Consider the following 21299-nt stretch of genomic DNA (forward strand, 5'->3'; position numbering starts at 1 on the left):
ATAAGTAAGCAGGTTTTGGAGACTGTTTTAACTGAGAATACAAGCAGAAGTTAAAGTTAAAAGTCTGAAAAAAATGTTTTTGTGGAATAAAAGTTTAACCTCTAATTAAAGGAGAAAATACCTTTAAAAATACTCAAAATAAGTATTTGAACTGTTTCCATTTTATTCGTTGTTGGTCATAATAATTGTTAATCACTAATACTATTTTTCTGAAACTGTTCTTATAAGATACTATGCATCAAAGCATATGTACTCTTGATACTGGTAATACAGTGAGAATTAGTGTCTCTCTGCAGCAGTCTTCTAATGACAGAATTGTTCCATGAAGTGTTGTTTTTTCGTTTGTCACTTAGTAACGCCAGACACACTGACAGATATGGCCAATCAAATGACTGAAAAAGTGGGCTTGGTCCATGGGCTTCCCTATGTTGCAGACAGGCAGGGTTTTGCTGCTACTCTTGAACAGGTGAGTGCAGTGTTGTGGGGGTATTTTGTTTTATTCTGGTTTTGCTTGCAAAACCTTGCTGAGTGAAAGCCATATTGTGCTTCTTGCACTTCTTGACTGAGGAAATGTTTATTCTCAGCTGCAGTTGCACTTCTAACTAAGGGTAAGTAGGATAACTTCTAAATGCTTCAGAGTTCCTCTGGGATGCTCTCTATTGATTCAATATTTAAGTTTACAATATAAACAATAAAGATTACAGGATGCACATTTTGGATTTTATGTTTAAAATTAGTAAAAAACTGAGTAACTTAACTGAAGAATGCTTTCTAGTGCTTAGTCAGAAAGGACTAATTAATTCTATTTTGCTGTCTGAAGAGGCACACAAAAATGGCCATGACAAGTCAAAGCTAAGTCCAGCTCACACAGTATCTTATTTCCAGCAGTATTTACAAGCAGAGCCTTTGAGGAAAGTAGAACAAAAGCAAGGCTTATATCCTGTTTTCCTGTAATACTGCCCAAATGTTCTGCAATTTTCAGCTGAGAGACTTCTAAGCAGAAAGCAGACTTGTATATTTACTAATCTTTAATAGTATTTTAGTAAGAACAGATTTCTTACATGAACTTTTCCATTCATTTTTGAGTTTGTATAAATTTTTAACATCTATAACTTTCTTTACCAGGAAGTGCCATCTGTTGCAGGATCCAAATCTGGTTTATTCTGACCCTTGTTCTTCTGTAGTGCTATTTCATGTCTCATAATAATTTTAGTGAAAGAGAAAGTGAAAAGTTGATTCTTATCCACCATCTTCATACCACTTCCTCTGTCCTATTCTCCCCCCTCCTCTTTCTTAGTAAGCTCTCTTTGGTAGAATGAAGAGGTTGAGTTTGCTTTTTTGTTCCTTGTGTCTCAAGGCATGTAGCTTAATCAATTTTTATTTGGAGCTGGCATGTGTAAGGCACTTTGGCCCCAAGGCTAACTGATAGGGATGAAAGACAGAAATGTGAGAGATGAAAATGTGGTAAATTCAGTACTCCATCATTGCTCTGAGTGAGGGATGCTTTTGTGATGATTTTTTTTTTCTTTCTTTTTTTTTCTTTTTGTATGATACAAAGTCTGAATTTCCTTTTACAAGAGAAAAGCAGAGAGCTATAGCACAAATTTCCTAGTACTGCTACTTGTTAAAGCAAAAATTACAACTCCTGCTTCTGTATTCCTGGAAGAGCTTTTTGCCTGCTGATCCAGTATACTGCAAGATGAGCATGCCTTTTCTTGAACGGGTTATGGTACCCGTGTGAAGGCAGTCTACACTAAATAATAGCGAGAGGCACTAGCACTCGTTCCCTCTGTTGTTTTGTAGGTCATTCCTAGTTCTAAGTTGCTGAATCTTGTAAAAAAGTTTGCTCGCAGTCTGAATTTTTTCTTCACTGTCTTTGTTTGCAAATGTAAGTAAACAAATTTCCCATGCTTCTGTAGAGCCATATAGTAAGTTTCTAAGAACATGTATGCATGAATGCAGTTAATTTGCACAAGAGAAAAGAGAGAACATGTCTGTTAGTTATCACCACGTAATATATTAATCCTAGTGATTAGTCTGTTACTTAATAGACTTTTAGTACATATATTCCCTGAGAAAAACCTCAATAAATTAGAAATGAAATACAAAATGAAGTGCAGTAGTTCAGTATGTGGATTTAAAACCTGCTTATAGATTTGCAAAAACACAACCAATATCACCAATAGATTTCTCAGATTGGGTGATACACTAGATTTCTTAGAATGGTACTAAAGGTCTTTCCAAATACACCATGATAATTAGCCACATCTAGTGTTTTTTACCTTGCATATGTTTTCAGAGGAAAACCAGTCAGTGTAGTACTTACAGAGCTTTAAATGCCTTTTCTTCTTTTCGCAGGTCTATTTTGGAACTTCACATCCAAGGTCATATATTTCAGCCAACTTAACTGGCTTTAAGTGCGTAACAGGAATGTCATGCTTGATGAGGAAGGACGTCTTGGACCAAGCTGGAGGACTGATAGCTTTTGCACAGTATATTGCTGAAGATTACTTTATGGCCAAAGCTATAGCTGACCGGTAAGATGACTCTGAAGTAAGCTTATTTCCTTAAGTGTAGTTTAAATCTTTCTTTTTGTTTGCTTTTTGGATTTTTCAAAACACGTGGCACATACTGTAAGTATACATGTTTGTGTCAGCTTCACATATATGTAGCAAATATGTTAATGCCATGTGCTTTGTCCTATCAGTATAGTTCTTCAGAAATAATTAAGCCATGTCATTGTCAATTCCGTTAGAGAAAAGTTTCAGAACTTGGTTTAAGTATTTGGTTTTTTCCAAAGAAGAGTCTTGATAAAATACTTTTCTTTTTTTGCCTACACCCATTGTAATATGCCACATGTGCCAAAGAAACTTCTCAAGCCTAATAAAATTCTGGTGTGCTTGTTATCTAGTTGGTTTTTGCATCTGTTATTTCCACATTTTTATAGTAACAAATTCCTTTTTCAGGGGCTGGAAATTTGCGATGGCCACGCAAGTTGCAATGCAAAACTCTGGTTCATATTCTATTTCTCAGTTTCAGTCCAGAATGATCAGGTAAGATTTTGATCTTTACTTCCTCTCCCACCCATCCCTGCCCCCTTCTTCTGATGGGGACGACCTGATAATGAAAGGCAATACATTTTCTGAGCTAAGCTGATCTAATGCCCAGTGTGCTGAAGTTCAGTGCACAGCTTGATGCATGCTTCTTTGTTAGTGCTGGGAGAGAGGTGTTGATTTTCTGCAGAAGAATGACTGATACAGGTATTAAAAAAAAAAATTTAAAACACCTCGTCCTCAGTACTTTTTAAATGCTATCCATAGCATCTTTGAAAGGGAGGGTTTTTTCAGTATTATATTTGGAGGTGTGAATTAAATGAGATTAACATTTTAGAAAATACCATGATGGCTCATTTGGTGAGGTGGGGGAGGAGGATGTAATGAATAATGCAAAGTCAAAACTGATTTGTTTGTCTTTTCTAGGTGGGCCAAACTACGAATTAATATGTTGCCTGCCACAATAATTTGTGAGCCAATCTCAGAGTGCTTTGTTGCCAGTCTAGTTATTGGATGGGCAGCTCATCATGTGTTTAGATGGGATATAATGGTATTTTTCATGTGTCACTGCTTGGCATGGTTTATATTTGACTACATTCAGCTAAAAGGTGTTCAGGTATGTAATTTTGTTTTCCAGGAGGTTACTAAAGTTTTTTGTCATCGACTTCAGCAAAAAGCTAAGCGTAATTACAAACATAGAATAATTCTCTTGACATGAAGGAAATAATCCTGTTACTTCTCAGTCTTCCAACTTCAGTTATAGTAGCATGAAAAGGAGTAAGTGGTAATTTTGTATCCTACATGCACTTGCCTCCGACTAGGCTCTGGAAGTTTAGCTCTCCCCTTAATTAATAATTATGTTTCAAATCTGCTCTACCTGGGCATATGCAGAAATGTTAAGCTCTTTTGACAGTACAAGAACAGAAGCTTTGTGGGATTTTATTTTAGTTGTCTCTTTGTCTTATATCTATTGAGGTGTATGTGTACTCATATGTACATTATTCACTTAATTTTGTTAATAATGGACAAGGAGAACAGCTGTAACCTACTTCCAAGGCCTCAAAAAACTTTTAATATAGAAAACTGTCACAAATGAGAGCAGCATTTGTTCTCCTGATGCTGTAGAAAATATTAAATATGGGTAATTGTATCTTGAACAAGAAAATATTCTTGGCTTTTAATGAAGGATGCTATTGATATGTAAACCTACATAGTAAGCTTTATAAGATTTAGTTGCAAAACAGATTTTAATTTACTTTAAAATTTCTTGAATTATCAGTATGATTAAATACCTTGCTTTTTATTATTTCTAGGGTGGTGCTCTGTGTTTTTCAAAACTTGATTATGCAGTAGCTTGGTTCATCAGAGAATCCATGACAATTTATATTTTCCTATCTGCTTTGTGGGACCCCACTATTAGCTGGAGGACAGGACGGTACCGATTACGTTGTGGAGGCACTGCAGAAGAAATTATTGATGTATAGCCACACATTTGTAACTGTGAATGTCAAAAAGAGAAGGGGGAAAGAAAAGTACTAGAAGTTGTTTATATACTTTCAAGAAAATCTACCTTCATTAGTTTTATTAATTGTATGTTTGGTATCTGTTCTTTAATTTATTTTTGCATGGCACTTGCATCTGTGAAAATACATCTTGTAGTCTTGGCCAAATGGTACCTTCCTCCTATATACCAATAAAAATAGGGAGAATTGGTCCTGACATCTACTTTCTATTTAAATGCTCTGCAGTAGACTTTTTTTTTAAAACAAATATCCTCCGGGATATGAACAGCTTCTTACTCCTTGGTGTGCAAGGCTAGCGAATCTAGCGTTCACATAACTATTTTCCAGCTGGATTGCACAAGGCTGCACCTATTAAAATCACAGAGGTACAGCTGATTTTTGTTTTATCCCACTAAATAGAGCTAGTAATGGGACCTTGGGAAAGAAGCTCTGAAATGTTTTATGCCTACCTCTTGTAGTTGCTGCAGAACAATATGAATAGAAAGTAAACAGCTTTGCAAAAACAAACTAAAGTAAACCTGGAGTCTTGTGTTTATGTGTATATAGGGAATATTTTAATCATTGCAGTAACCAAAAGTGGACTGAGTTTGATAGGAATGAGTTGGAAGGATTTACTGGTCAGGCATGTATTGTGGGCATCTTTTGGCCAAGTCTGATCTGGTTCTGTCTTGAACCTTGTTAAGCACTGTGCTGTAACTAGCCAAGGTGATCCCCTCAGTACTTCCATCCTTTTTTAAGGGGCATTTGTTTTTCTGTGTGAGTGAATGCTTTCACGCTGGGGGGTGGGGGGTGTTGTGTGTGTGGGGGACATAGTAGGGGGTAGAAGGGAGCAGAAATACATTTCAGAAACATTTCACACATGAGCTATTTTCTTACACAGTGTCTTAAGAATGTAATTTCATGATGCAGGTATTTAATATCTTTTTAAAGTGAACATACATACCTATACTAGTCATAATTAAGTATTCAATTGCAGTAGATATTGTGAATATATTAAAGGGCCGGGTGAATTTGCTGTTACTGATTAAAACTGTAGTCTTAATTTAGATATCAAACTAAGTTTACTCTTGGCTGTTTGCCTGTTAGTCTAGCCTTTAAATTGGACTTCTGTATTCCAGTGGTATGACTAAAAGGACTAGATTATAATGCATGCCATGGTTTTCCCCCCTCTGTTCCCTGTTGCTCGGTTTTCAACCTCCTTGTGAAACTTCCTAATTTGTGGTGAACTGGACTTGTTTTCTTTGAACACTCTTTAATTAAAAAAAAAAAAACACAGCAAAGATAGAGAAGACTGTTGCATAAGCCTTTTGTTTTCATAATTGTATTTATGCTGCTTTACTTCTCTTCATATGGAATAGCAAATTGTCACCATGAACGTGAGCTGCTAATTACAAGGTTATGTCAACGAAGCAGCTTTAAAAGTTGGATGATGATGTGTAGCATATTAGCAATAATGACATGTATTTATAAAAATGGACTTACTGAGCCAATCCCTTACCCATCATATGCTACACAAGTGTAGTGTGTATGTATTTGTTGTAAAACATACTCTGGGCCAAGATGCTTCATCCACCTTAATATCTCTTTTGCCTTATGGTAACATGAAACTTTTTTAATGGGCATTTCTGTATGAACAAAGGCTTGTGATACATGCTTCATTCTTTTCATGTGAATCAGGAAGAAACACTTTTCCTGAGGAAAGTTTTACACTGAAACATAGTCTAGTTGTGACCCACAAAAGCATCTTTTTTTAGTATTATTTTTGACATAGTTGACTTTTACTGACAATGTTTGTATCTTCATTTGTTTCATGAAGTTTGATGCCGTTCATTGCACTGCTAAAGTGGAGCTTAGCTTGCTACTTAGCTTTATGCTGATTTCTATGCAGGCAATGGAACAGAACCAAAAAAAAAAAAAAAGGCTGAACAGACTTCCGTTTAAAAAACTAGGTGGGGATAATTGTTTAACAGGTGCTTTGGTATTAGTAGAGCCATTTTTTGGCTGTGAAAAATAAAGCTTCACTTAAGCAAATGGTTTCATTTGGATATTGTTTGGTTGATGATAAAATGGAAACCAACAGTGTCAAATGTCGTAGACAATGCTGCAACAGAACTTTTAGAAGTTATAAACAGGTAATGTAAAGTTATGTTGATCTACAGCTGTGTATAATATACCATGTTTATTTAAAATAATTGTCTTGTTTATTCCTTTATTTAAAAATAAATTTTGAATACAATCTGTTTGGAGTACTTTATTCCTTTCTTCGATGATGCTGTAATATGACAGCTTTAAGTGTTTATGGCAGTTTTGTTAGATTATATTTCTAATTAGTCTTCACAGCAGTAAAGGGATGTGCCTTTCTTTTGAGTTTTTTACAACTGCACCATCTCTTTTGGATTTTATATTTGACTGAAATTAACTCACATGTGCTAAATTGATTTTTAGTTATCCTTAATTTTTTAGAACAACTTCAGTGTACAAAAATTTTACAAGTGAGCATCGTAGTTCCCTATTTATTGTAACTAGGCTAGATTCTGATTTTAGAGATTATATCTTTGCCACAAAACATGTTGACATCGAGATGTCGTATTGATCCTTTGCTTTCAGGTACACTGACTAGAAAGCATTCTGAACTTGCTCTGCCATCTAACTTGGCTTTTTTTGTCTCTTCCCTACCATTTTTGAAGATCATGTGAAGCTTAGTAAGAGACTGTGCTTATGAAAGAATTGTTGTAGTCCTGGATGCATGGCTTAAACAAACACCGCTGGAATCACTTGAAAACCATTTATAGATACTTAAATGGTCCTGGTATTTTGTGCTTGGTACATTTGCAGCCACACAGCGCAATACTTAAATCCTCTTTCTTCAGTGCTTTTATTACTTTCCTGCCTACTGTTAAATAATGTTGTCATTTTATTCTGTACTTGCAGGTGAAGTCTCTCACTTGAATTCCTTTTGCTGCTCTCCTGTTTCCTGCTGGGTGCTGACTACCTGTGTTTCCTCTCAAGTCTGTTCTGACAGCTAGAAAAGCTTGTCTCTAACCACCTGTTTTCACAAATCACTTCTGGACTCTGTTTCATTCACTTTAAAAGCTTTTAAGCCTCAAACCTAATTTATGATCATCTAATTTTGAGGTGGGCTTGAGTTCTAGCTGTTCTTGGGTTGAACTGGTTCCCCAACAGCTGTGATGCTGATGATGGCTCTTGAGGCTAAGGAAGCCTAAAATTTTTTATGGCAATAGATACACTTTTAATAATTTACAAAATACAAAATTATTTCAGCTTATATAGTGTCTTTGCTTGTACGAATAACACTTAGAATGAGAGAATGGCACTGTATAGAATGGCAAGAATTTAAAACTTAATCCATCTTTTGGATCAGAGAATGTGTTGGTTTTGAACTAATGGTCAGATTATACTGAATGGTTTAGTATTTGGATACTCAGAGTGACTGCACAGGTTTACATAAGGTTTTTTTCTTGCCTCTTAAACTAAAATCTGTGTTACAGGCAGTACTTAGTGTTGTGATGCAGTTGTCTGGGCAGATGAGAACTTACCTCTGCAAAGTCATCTCTGCTGTTATGTTGGCCTTGGAGAATATGTTCAAGGTTCTTATGTTAGTGTAGGACTGCACTGAAATTGAAATAATCAAAATTGAATTGAAATCAGGGTCCTGGGACATGGCTTTTAACAAATAAACCATAAAAACACACCAACCCAAAACACAACAAACAAAAAAAAGTAAATGGAAAAACCACCACAACCAAAGAAACCATCCACCACAGAACCAAAACCTTGCTGACTTTGTGTGTCCTGTAGATCCTGAGCCTTCAGAGCTGGACTGCTTGAAAGGTTTGACCTCTTCTGCACTGCACAAACCAATTTCAATTGCCAGCTATACACAATTAAGAATAAGTGATAATTCTTATGGTTAAAGTCACCACATTCTGCTTTTGCTTATTTGGCAGGTCCCTAGAGCTTGAACCTTTCAATAAGCAGTTTAATGAAGTGCTTCAAGCCAGTTCAGCCACTACCAGGTTGTGAAGACCAGTTACCTGTTTCATGTGGAAATTTGCTGGTGACTATGTTGCAAACCTTTGCTGAAAATGTTTCTTTGTAGCAGTTTCTAGTGATAGGTGGCTCTGTTTTCAATTTCAAGTCCTACCTGGAGTCTGTCCAGTTCTCCCTACAAATCCAACGTTAAGTGTAAGTACACCAGCCAGTCTTGTGGATCCCAGGGCTTTGCTGATGTTCAGCTGTAACCTTGCTAAGTTGTGTCCAGTTTCCTTTTCACAGGCAGTTCTAGGGTAGTGTCCTGAAGCCGTGCAGAGTGTACTTGAAAGGACAAGTGTCTAACAACACTTTTAAGTGGAAGATGTTTGTGTATCTTCACACTTAGCTGAGGTGGAAATAACTAGCCAGCTTAATCCTGTAACCTAAGAGACTGTAAAAAGTAAAGTATTTCCAATGCTTTCCAACACAGCTTTTGAAATGCCTTATTTCTTGAATTCTCATCAGATCAAGACTGGACCACTGCTTACATGCGGTTTGTGCTTCTGGAGAGAATATGCTGCTTCTTCTTGATTTGAATCGGATCTAATGATTTTTGCCTAATGTTGGTGTGACTGCAGATGCTGAATTAAGAAGTGCAGACCAGGGAGCCCTGCACTAGAATTTTATGGATTGCTGCTTCTTTCTGTCTCATCCCTCCACACATTCCCCCAACACTTTTTCTCAGTTCCAGACAGGAAGGAAGAGCCTCAGCCAAACCCAGGTGCCAGCTGGAATTAATGGCCATTTTTTATGTAGCCAGTTTGTGGGTGAATGGGAGAGGTCAGGCTCATGTGCCTGTGCAGGAAGCCAGTAAGCTCACTGGGAGCACAAAGCAGGAGCTGTCAAAAGAAATCTCTTCACTGGGCTTTGAGATGAAGTGAATTATTATTCTTGACTTTGTCTTTGCATCCTCTGGGCCTGTGTTAAAGTTAGATCTGCTCACAGGGTGGAAGTGAGCTCCAGCCAATTTAAAGCTCTGCTAGCCCTCCCCCTTGCCTTTACTGTACGATGAATAGCTTTTCTTCTTTTAAGGCTTGCCTGGTGCCTGGAAGAGTGTATTTTCGCGTGTTGAACAGTAACTTATTTTTGGTGGCAATAGCTTTCCCCTTTCTCTGATACCAAACGCTGGGAGGGGTGCTGAGACAACAGAAGGCATTAGAATACACATGTAAAATGCAGTAACACATTCAAAAGTGACTTCCTAAACCTATAGAAATGAGAAAATAGAAGGAAACTATGAAGCCTTTGGGGGAATTGTTTGTACATAAAATTTTTGTTTTTCTATTGCGTATACACATGCTACATAGATAAAGGTATATGTGCATACATTTTTATGTATAAGCTTTTTTATATATCTATATATATATACTAATGCCAAAATAAAACCTTGTAATTTGACAAACCTATACTTTCTGTGAGTGGACCATACAGGTAAAATAATTATTTGCTAGTATAAAAAGCCAGCAGCACGAAGTTAAATAAACCATGAGCCACTGGATCTAATATCCAGTTCCAGTTCATGTCCCAGTAAGCAGACAGAGGAAAGCTCAAAACTTATAATTTTCTTCCTGGACTCTTTATTTATAAGCTTGAACAATTTTTTATTCATCTAGGCTTTTGCATCTTCCACTGAGAGAGAATTCAGAGACTCTTGTTTCCTTAGCTGGCAGCCCCCCAAATCTGAGCAAGGCACGGCACATACTTTTGTCACTTGCCTGCTTTCTGTTCAGTTTCATTGGCTTCTGCTCTTCCCTTTTGAGGCAACTGTTTTCTTCCTGAGGGTCTTTATAAAGCAGTTTTCCCAAGGAGAGAAACATGTGGGAAGGAGAAATAACAAAAATGAGAGGTAGAACTGGTGAATGCAGTGTTAAATTTGCGTGTGACTATTACTCCAGCATGAAGTATGGGCAAATCTGGCCACTTTTGCAACATATTGGGTAACAAGAATAAAAGAGGTGAAACTTCAGAGAGATTCTTTAAGAGTTCTTAAGAATTCTTGCTTAGAGACAGGCTGGAGACCTCTGAGATATTCCTGCAGGCTAGATCTCTAGAATAAGCCTGTTTCCATTAGTTTTATGGGTCTTTCAGCATGATCTCTTTAAGGGTTATATCATATGGCTGGAAAAGGAGGAAAGCATTTTAGCAGGGATTGCAGCCCACTCTGCAAGACATGGCAACTTGCACCTGTTGTCTTTGGCTTACAGACCACTCAAAGGCTGCCTTATTTTGGCTTCCCATGTCTTGAGGCATTCTTGCCCTCCTGCAGATGATTTGTAGGATAGAGACAACTTGTCACTGTTGGACCATTGGCTGAGTGGGGAGGGAGCTCCAGCTGGAGCAGGCAGGTTTGGACTTTCCCCATGTCTGGGAATGTCTGCAGCCACGGACTTTATCTGAGATGAGAATGTTAACTCTTAGATGGTATGGTATGGTGATGACTGTACCATGAAGGGTCTCTGCTGATGCTATGGGACTGGGGAGTCTAAAAGCACACAGCATGTCAAGCAGGGAGAAGGCAGATATTAGAAGGAGTGTTGCTCTGTAAGTACTACACTGATGGTATGAACTAGGAACCGTCTTACTCAAGCTTAAAATCTCAGGCTTGAAATGTTGGTGTGTTTCAGGCATCCTCCTGCAGTGATGAGTGCACGTGAATGTGAAGTGTGTCTTGTCTGTATGCAGACTGACACAAACAATGATCTCATCACAGCGCGTCAGCAATGGGCTAACTTCTACTCAGAGTCAACAGTCATATTTGGCATTCATATCTTTATGTGTGTACATAAAAACAGTCTTTCTGCAGCCAGAATACAACTGCATAATATTTTCGTACTTTGCCTGTCGAACAGATTGCTTTTGTATGCAATAGGTGATGACTAAAGAGAACATTTCGTTTAGTTTAAAAACATAGCTGAAATGAACATCAGAAGTAAAATTTGGTGTTTCCAGCCCCCTGTCCAGTGATTAAAAGAAAAGCTGGTGTATTTCTGTCTCAGGCATTCCATTGCTCTTGAACAGTGGACCCATTCTTTATGAACATACAAAGTAATAAGCTAAGTCTGTACAGCAGGAAGGACTGCACTTGTCCGTAATTTGTCTCAAGGCTGTTTTTTGTGGGGTTACAGAGAAGTAGCCTATGGCCAGCAGCAGAGTTATGCCAAGAGGCCATGTACCCATTGGGCTTTCAATGTCAAAATGCTACAGGTATCCAGGGGAAATTGCCCTTCAGGTCCTTCAAATGGCTGACATGGGTGGCGATAGATGTTTTGCAGGATCACAGAAGCCAGTTTTCTGGCCACAAAATTATGCTCTTTTGCACTGCATGAGTAGGTAGCATTTCCTGCTGTTGTTTCAATCCTAAGCACAGATTACATCCTAAAGGAAAGTATCTTAGAGAATAAAGGAGCCCTTTTTACTAAAGTTTTTTTCCTCCTCCAAAATCCAGTAGCTTTCCTCTCTAAAAAAGCATCATGGACTTTGTCTAATTTATAACTCCCAACATCATGGGGTATTCTTCCCCTTCTAGACTGTGAAATGTTTTGAGCTTCTCAGTCCCCAGGAAGTTGATGTTGTCATAAATAGGCTGGACACAGTTTTCTTTGGTTTTCCAGGTGGGAGATGGCAAATGTCTGAAGGGCCTGAAGCTCTACCATTTCAGTGCTCTGCTGCCTTCATCTGGTTTGCACTGCGGCCACTTCTGATGTCTGCTGCACCTGTGAGAGCCATTTTCTCCCATTGCAACACTGCAATCAGTAGATAAATGTTTCCTCCTGTCATGGGAAATTTACCATCTCCTCCCTGCTGTTAGCAACGGATGAAAAACAGAGGGCATTAAAGGCCACACTCAGTTCCAGGTTGGAGAACCTTATCTCCATGTACCACAGTGTGCAGATGGTGTAAGTCTGATACACTGATGCTTGGCAGTCGCTTTTTGGGAACTGATTCCTGCCAAGGTGGTAATAAAAGGGGGGGGAAAAAAAGGTATTTGCTTATTGTTTGAAAAGTCTTGCTGTAGTATTCCTGTTATAAAACAGTCCTTGCTGCACATCTCCTAAGAAATGTTTCCAATTTCTGGAGTCTTCTCCATACTTAGCTGAAGCCTATTATTTTACAAGGAGAAAGCTGCATCAGTACCCACTTGAGTTTGATCAGATCGACTAAATCACAGACGTCCACTTTCCTTTGTGTGACCAGCTGATGGCCTTAAGTTTTTATTCTGTATGGTCTGCTTAAGTCCTTTTGTGTTAGCTTAGTTACTGTCTCTGTGTCCTTTAGAAGTACTCTACAGATATCCAAAAGTCCACAGGCAATGAATCAGAAGACATTAAGAAAACTTTGTGTGACAAAGAAATTGCTACTTCCCACCAGAGAGGGTCCATGCTACCACTAGGATCTCCTCAGTAAAAGTGAGTGTTGGATTTTTCAGTAGAGGATAGGTAATCACTGCTGCTGCAAACAGCACCACACAGCCCACTATGAGCATTCTTGCAGCACAGGACTTGCCTCCAGGTCTGTTCAAGACTGGATGTGTGAGCTGCTGTCAGGGAGCTGTATTGCAGTGCTCCCCACAAAGAATTAAGTGTTAATCTTGGACTCACAGGGCATCTGAGGTTGTAAATGAGCCCTGGAGACCTAGTCCAGCCCACCTGCTCAAAGCAGGGTCAGCTAGAGCAGGTTGTTCAGGACTGGCTCAGGATTTTGAGCATGCATAAAAAAACTCTCTGGCCATCGTGTGCATCCACTCTCATAGCAAAAGTATTTCAGAAAGTTCAGAAGCAATCTCCTGTGTTTCGGTTTGGGCCCATTGTCTCTAATCCTGGCACTGTGTACCATTGTCTCCGTCTCCTTTACCCTCATCAGGTATTTGTACATGCAGATAAGATGCCCTTGAGCTTTTTCTTCTCCACACTGAGCAGTCCCAGCTCTCTCAGCTTCTCCTCTATGTCAGATTCCTCAGTTCCTTCATCGTGCTTGTGACATTCCCATAGACTTGCTCGAGTTGTGACCTCACCAGTGCTGAGTAATGGGGAAGGAGCCCATTCCTCAACTGGCTGTCATCACTCTTTCTGTGCAGCCCAAGACACCATTTGCTTTCTCTGTGGGAAGGGCATGCTGCTGGCTCAAGTTCAACTAGGTGTCCATAAGGACCTTTAAATCCTTTTCCACCAAGCTGCTTTCCAGACCGTCAGCCCCCAGGGTCCAGCTGTTCCTTTCTGGGTTCGGGATTTTAAACTCCTCCTTGCAGAACTTAATGAAATTCCTGTTGGCCCATTTCTACAGCCAGACCAGGTCCCTCTGGATGACAGCATGAGCTCCTGGTGGTCACATGTACATCAGCATGGTGTAAAAAAGGAGCACGAATCTGGAGCTATTTTACTTCAGTATAAATAGGAAAAAAAAATCTATTAATCTAAACTAAAAGCAAAATATATCCTTCTTGGTCTGAAATGGAAACAATGCAAATGGATTACTGATGGTAATCATTGGCTATGACTACTGGCTTCATCACTAATTCCTGAAATGACTGGGTGAAAAAAGAAAATAAATGAGTTTTGTTAATCCTTGATATAAGCATCTGGGCACAGATTGAGTGCCTTCATTGCATATTGGATATGAGTTGTCTTGTCTGGGTGAGGGAATCAACTACTTGTCCTTCACAAGCATTCCTCTTTGCCCAGGGCCTCCAGTCTCTCTGCCAGGTTTCCCCCTTCACCTGCCCAATCTTTCCAGTGGCAATATCTTTCTTCTAGGTTTCCAATTGCTGTTGTCTTACCTTTAGGTTTGCTCTCTCAGCTCTTCCTTCCCATTTCTTCCCTCCCAGCCAAATACAGATGCAGGCTGCCACTCCCTGCCCAACAACGCATCCATGCGGATAAGCTGTGTTTCCTTACTTCTGTGCCTGATGCAGGACTGACATGGCTCTCTCCACTTGCTCTTCTCCGTTTCCAGGAAGCACCAGTTCACACAGAAGCCAACCATGGGTGTGTTGCTGGTGTGCACCCTCTTGGAAGACTTGCATGTTGAAGGAACCTGCTCTACACTGAAGGACAAATGCAGAGGCAGCCGTGGTGCCTTGATGGCCGCCGTTCTGCTGACCACCATTCGGTCTGTCCCACTGCTTCCATGCCTGGCGGAATGGTGAGCAGTGGGAATGGGCAGCACATGTGGTGGGTGTAGCATGGCTTCCAGCTGAGCTTAGGGTGCCTCCAGCCTCTCTGCCAGAACCCATTCCTTAAAACCCAGTAAGTGTAGTCAGGGACTACTGGAATGGGGTCCTGGATGGTCCAGAGATGGTTTGAAGCAGTGAGGAAGGCAAGTTGGAGGTTAAAACAAAGGATTCAGCTGCTGTCTTCTGTGCTGTGTTTTTGTCTGGCTACCCTGGCACCCAGAAAGATGGCGCAAGGAGATGCAATGTGTCCAGCACCTCACATGTGGCCCTGAGAAATGCAGCTCTCTTGGACAAACAAACATGCTGGTCATCCAGAGGCCATGGATGCCTGAGCTTGAAAAGGCACTGCAAATTGTAGGCCTTGAAACACATCCTTCACAGCAGGAATTTGAGCATCTGCCACAATCCAGTCACAGGTGCAGTTGGACACAGGCAATGGTAGACAGCCTGTCACTGAATGCTCATCCATTGAGCTGGCTGCAGGGATTGATAAACCCTTTGCAAATCTGTTTCAGCAAACTAAATCCAGTCACAAAGCAGAGGAAGTAGTCAGGTTTGGGCCTGGGGGAGTTTTGGGGTGGATTTTTTTTGTTTGTGCATTTGTTTATTGCTTTAAAGTTGGAAGAGCTCAGGGAAGGGTCTGGCGGCTGGCAGAGGGAAGCAACCACAGCAATCAACACCAGACTCACACTCTCAGACAGCAATGCCTTTAATGGCTTTGCACAGATTTCAGTGCACATGCTGGGTTTTGCATGTTGGGTTAAGTGATTTAGGTTTTATGACTGGCCATTAAAGCAGCAGCTTAGTCATAAAATATGTTAAGCTGTGGGAATTTGAGTTGTGTATGGATTATTTTTAGCTTTAAGCTAGCTAAGCAACATTAACCCTGTGCATATTTTGTTGTTGGCAATATATACACTTTCAAACTAAATATATTTACTTTCATAGTAGTAACCAATTTGTATTCTTTAGTAGGATGTATTTTAAATAAGTTTAAATAAACATAATATGTGACTGCTTGATCATAAGTTTTGCATGTAATTGAAAAAAAAAATGTGGTCTTAATAAATTTCCTCTCGTTTATTTTATATGAAATAAATAACATTTTTATTTTAGTAAATGAAAAAAGTATAGATTTCCATGCTTACTTGTGTGCTGTTTGGGTGTGTTTGCATTCCTACTTGCTAAAAAGACCTTTTTTTCCAAAGACAGTATTCTTTCAGCAGGGTACCTGATATTACAGAAGTATAAACAGACCAGTTCTTAGCTTTGAATTTTTCCACCATGTGGTGCATCCTATTGCTGAGAAGCTTTATTATTTATCTAGCAGCTACAGGGTTGGATTCCTCATTGTCTTCATTTGTTCCAGTGTGAAAGAGAGGGAAAGAGTAAAAAAAGCTGCCATTTTGAAATCTAGTACCTTCCAGCCTCTTTATTCTGGTTTGACTGTCATAATGGTGCATAAGGCAGTGGATGTGTCCTCTTCGTGTCTGGTTTGAATGACTGCAGTGGATTTGCCTGCAGTGTTATTTGGAATTAATCTTTTTTAGTTATTATTCCTGTTTCCTAACCAATATCTTATTGAGACTAGCCTTTCTTAGGTCTCTTTTTTTGCAAATGTTTCCTCCAGGTTTGCATAATTGTATGTATACATCAGACTTGTTCTTTCAGGCCATGTTCCCCGCTCAGGAGAGAGCACAAAATTTTGTGTCTGTCCTGACAAAGTGAAGCATAGAAAGTGACACATACTGATGAAGCTGGACAAAGCCTCTGGACATTGCCACAGGAGGAGATGAACTCTTTTTTCTTGGAAATACATGTGGCAAAATCCTACATACCACGGCATGGCATTCATGCCAGGGACAAGGGGTTGTGAGCAAACCTTGCTGTGGTGTTTGCTTTGTACCCACAGAGGTGGCTGCACCCTGGAAGAGCAGGGACCAGTCTCAGGACCTTGAGGCTTCACTGATGTGTAAGTAAAGGCCGTGAAGACCCAGAGCCTCTGCTGTGCATTATCACAGCCCATGAGGTGTAACTTCCTCCTAATCTCCAATCTCAGAACCATAACCCGAGCCAATGCAGACTGAAGGTGAGTGCTTTTAACCCATGCCATGTACTATGCTGTTTTTCTTCTAGGCTGTTTTTAGTCTTATTTTTATTGTGCGTACTTACTTGTGGTCCCCATGAAAGGATTTTGAATTAGCTTTTGGACTTAGATGTACTTTGCAGATAGCACTGTTCTCTTGCCTATTTCTTGCATAGTTTCTTTGGTGGTTGAACAGACCCATGATGTGGTAAGGTTTTTGGAAAGCCTGCTCTGGTATCACTGCATGCTGCTGTTTTTCTCATTAGCAGCCCTTTCCCCGTTCAAAGAGCACAGCCCTGATGCTCTGTGTGTGCTTTTGCTAAGAGCCAAGCTTGGGAAGTGGAGCCTGTGGGACATGCTGTGCCATGGCCGCTGTGGTTCTGGGGACATGGGAGTTGCTGAGCGGGTGGTAGAGTGTGTATTTTGGGCAGCCCAGGGCAACCAGCCATTCCTCAGGTGTGCTGCTTCCACGTTTAACTAATTGTATGTAAACCTTGAGCAATCTCAAAATGAGAAATCATGGCCACAGGTTGTGCAAACCTGTAATCAGTGCCAATTATACTGACTCAGAGGCAGGTCTGAGGATGCCTTCTGCTGGTTTTAAGTTATTCATCCTTCCCAGCTTCCTTCCCTAGGAGATGGCTGTCCCAGAGTGAGCCTCCTTCTGCTGCCAACAGACAGACTTGACTTGGCACCAGGATCTGGCCTCTGCTGGGGAAATAGCTCCTTCACTTAGAGGGAGTGCAGCTATCTGGACCACTTCTGACTGAGCCAGGATGGATGGAACAACATCATACACACAGCCACAAACTTCCTACTGTGGCAGCCCAGAGGTTTCTGTGGGCAGAAGTTGGGGGAAGAGGCTTTAAGTCAAATTCAGAGAAAGACAAAGAGGGTGGGTGGAGACAGGAGGACCCTTTTCTCACTCCTAAAAGTATGTGTTCTTCTTCCCCTTCCTGAGTCTGGGAGGATATTCTTATGAGTCGTCATTCAACCCTGCTGTAGTTATCACTGCACAGAGAAGCAGAGTTGAGGGTCTCCCTGCAGCATCCCTCTCCATCAGTGCCATTGAAAACAATAGTCAGCATAATCCATTTTCCCTCGTGGCACTGCATGAGTTGAGCCTCTGCTGTGGCCCATGGAGTGGATTTTGCTGCTGTGCTCTCATGCTGGAGGAGGGAGTCCAAAGAAGCAGAAGTGGCAGAGTTGGCACAGTCACCATGTGCAGCTGGTGCTGCTGGTGACAAAGGTGCTGTTGTGTCCTTAGGAACCAAGGTTGTATAATTAGGTTTCAACTTCTCCAAGGAACTGATGCTGCTGAAGTCTCTTTGCTACCCAAGAGATGCCACTTCAGCACCAGGTCCCCACAGCCTGTGCAGCACGAGCCCTTTGAGATGCATCAGGGGGTCCTGCATGTACCTGCAGGGTCCAGGCATCACCTTCAGGATATGTGGGGCAGCCTGAAGGAGGTGTGGGCAACACTTGTGAGATGAGCTGTGGCCTAAAAATTTTGCTGAATCTGGGGTGCAGACAGAGCCTTGTGTTCATGCAGCGGACAGGACTCTGGGGGCAAAGGTCAGGAGCAACTTGTAACCCTGTACCAGAGAGTTCCCTGTTCCTTAGTCTGTGCACACAGCTACCCTATGGCTAGCTCTGATCATCTGGGGACATGAAACAGGGACCTCTGCAGCCTTCATAGCTACCAGTGGTGCTGTGCTGCCCAGGGTCCTATCTGTGGTGCAGCATGCTCCCAAAACCAGGTACCCACTCTCCAGAAGTCACGGTGGAAGGGCCTCTATTACCGAGGGGAGTAAATCTGTTAGTCACCCTCATGAAAGCTCTCTTCACTTTTTTGTGCTCTTGGAAGTTTCTGCTGTGAGGTCAGGTGGGGGAAAACAGCAACCTCACCTCACAGCGAATGGTGCTGTGGCATTGCACAACAGCGCTAGTTATTCAGTTGGCACAGCCTGAATACCACAGAGGTCTGTTTTGCTTGTTTCTGTTTTTTTATTTTTTCACAAAGCAAGAAGGTAATGCAATTTCCAGAACATGGGGCTTTCAAAAGCATACTGAAGAGTGTGAGGCTTATAGCAGTAATACAAGATTCATCAGTGCTGCCACTTAGGAGAAGCACATTAACAACATCCTCTGCCCAGCTGCTCTTGTTATGTACACATTACTCATCCTCTCCTTGCTGTCTGGATAGGAAATAGCAATACTTAACAGATTAATCCAACCCATTGCCAGATAACGCATCTGTTTTGTGCAAGTCCAGTTCCTCTAACACTCAGTATGTCTCCAGAAAAGTGACAATAAATTGTAATCCCTGAAGCTGAAGAGAAAGGTCACACCTCTCTGGATCAGCTGATCAGCTTGCAGGTTTTCTCAGACGTTGCAGACTTGCATTTCGGAGCACGAAAACTGTTTGCAAATGCCAGAAGAAGTAGCAAGTTATCAGCACTAGGAGAGACAGTGTTTGACTACAGACTGGAGCTTGGTTGTGTTCTCCCAGGATATCAACAGGACTGGCACCTAGAGGGCAACACCTCACATCACAGGAAGCTGCTGATTATCAGAAGAGGGTTAAAGACCGGTAAACTCATGTGAGCAGTGTCCCAGGGCCATTTGCACTCACAGATAGCAATGCTATGAGACAGACCTTCTGTCAGTGGGCAAATGTGTTGCTGGCCCATCCCTGGATTACCTTCTGAACACTAGCCAAGGGGTCTAGCAGTAAGTTTTTCAACCCCCACAACAGTCAGCCAGGACAAACAGGCAAATATTTGCTCAGTATCGGAGTTTCTACTGTCACAGTAGACTGTTTTAGCAAGTTGACTGCTCAGCAAGGCAAAATGGTTAAGCTCAGGTGCCCTCCATTGTAAAGGCCTGATAAAGGAGTGGAAGGTTAGACCTGACGCTCCAGTAAAAAGTAAAATAACTCTATAAGCAGTGAACCCGACTGATGTAAATTGGTGTGAGTCTGTGGCTGGTCATCACTGCTGCCTGCTGGATTTCTGTTTCACCAGCAGCACTGATTGATTTCACCTTGCTGAATAGAGCAGAAAGGAAAAGAAGAGAGAAAAGCGGTAACAGTCTTTCTGAGAAAGGAAGCAGCCTGCACAGGTGTATCTTTAGTGCCATTTGTCTCAAAACACTCCTTACCCTCTTCCTACCAGCTTTACAGTGTGGTTAGTCACAAAGGAAAGCTTTGTGCAAGGAATAAAACTAGTAAGTGTGTGGAATATGCAGGCATGGAAGCTACCTGCAGCATGATTCCTTTAGCTGAGATAACTGTAGAAGGAAAATGTTTAAAAGAAATGTTTCTCCTTATGCACTGGGAAAAAAAAAAAAGCAGAAAGGAAAGAGAAAAAAAGAGAAAAAGCTTCTAAATCCTGGAACTTCTGCATGAAATCAGATCTGCTTGAAAAAAAAGTCAAAAAACTTTGGATTGCAGCCCAAAAGGAAACTCTTGCATACTGGTGCATAGCAATGACCTGAGGCAGGCCTGTGGAACAAGGCTTAACAATTCTGTGTGGAAAGAGGGGCCTTTCATTAAAAAACTTCCTGAGAGAAGTCATGTGCCAAGCCAAAATATCTCTGGCTGTAGTTGCACTGTGGATTTTGTTCAGCATTTACTATCAGAAAAATCCAGGCATGTTGAAAGCAGATCTAGGGGGTTCTTGCTCCTGTGTCTTCTGCACTGTAAATAGTCACACTGTTGGCAGTTTTAGCTGTCACCATGCGGGAACTGGCCCTTTCGTTTGAGCTGCAAATGGTGATGGAGTGTGGTTTTCTCTTGACGCCCCACCCTGGACAAGACCACTTCAGGCAGACACAGCTAGGCTCCATGAAACAGCCTAGTTGTTTGCAGAAAGCCCTCTGTGGCACCGAATGGGCTGTGTGGGGACAGGCAGGCAGCCTGCCTTTTTCTGCATCAGCACGTCTTTGCAAGCTGCTCTAGTATATTCATATGTCAGAGCTTACTTGTGGGCAGTGCCTACAGAAAAAATTGTACAGTTTCCTAATGGTGCAACCATCATAACATTGGTTGAGATGCCTTAGTATGGAAATAGAATGCTAGTATTTTTGTCTGCATGTCAAATCACAGTTGTGTTTTTGCCGGTTTGTAAGAGAGGAAATACTTCAGCCTTCTTGCAGTTTTTCTTCCCAAGATTTCTTTCTGTGAAGTAGTGAGCATGCTTAAAAATCAATGCAGTAAGTAATTAAATAAATGATTCCACTTTAAAAGAGAAACAAAAGCATATTTATTTTGGAGAGGAGTTGGTAAAGCTGCTGCTTTCTAGAAGTCCTGAAATTTCCTATTTTCCTCACCTCCCTCCAAAGGTCCAAGTAAAGACAAAGCACCAAAGGAAAACTTTCTGGCCCTGGGGAGTTAAAAAACTGTTTCTGGAAAG

General features: G+C 40.9%; 1 protein-coding gene across 1 annotated transcript in view; it reads left to right on the forward strand.

Annotated features, from left to right (window-relative positions):
* Positions 1-6812, forward strand: part of UGCG (UDP-glucose ceramide glucosyltransferase) — a 36660-nt gene extending 29848 nt beyond the window's left edge. The window contains exons 5-9 of the mRNA XM_042015250.1: positions 354-466; positions 2359-2537; positions 2967-3053; positions 3480-3669; positions 4367-6812. Of these exons, the coding sequence (XP_041871184.1) occupies positions 354-466; positions 2359-2537; positions 2967-3053; positions 3480-3669; positions 4367-4537 (740 nt within the window). The 3' untranslated portion in view covers positions 4538-6812. The remainder of the gene's footprint in view (positions 1-353; positions 467-2358; positions 2538-2966; positions 3054-3479; positions 3670-4366) is intronic.
* The last annotated feature ends 14487 nt before the right edge of the window (positions 6813-21299 follow it).

The sequence above is a fragment of the Corvus kubaryi genome, unplaced genomic scaffold (genome assembly GCF_017639235.1).
Source record: "Corvus kubaryi isolate FWS band 111438036 unplaced genomic scaffold, C.kubaryi_AGA036_p1.0 split3-37296, whole genome shotgun sequence".
In the NCBI taxonomy this organism is placed as follows: domain Eukaryota; kingdom Metazoa; phylum Chordata; class Aves; order Passeriformes; family Corvidae; genus Corvus; species Corvus kubaryi.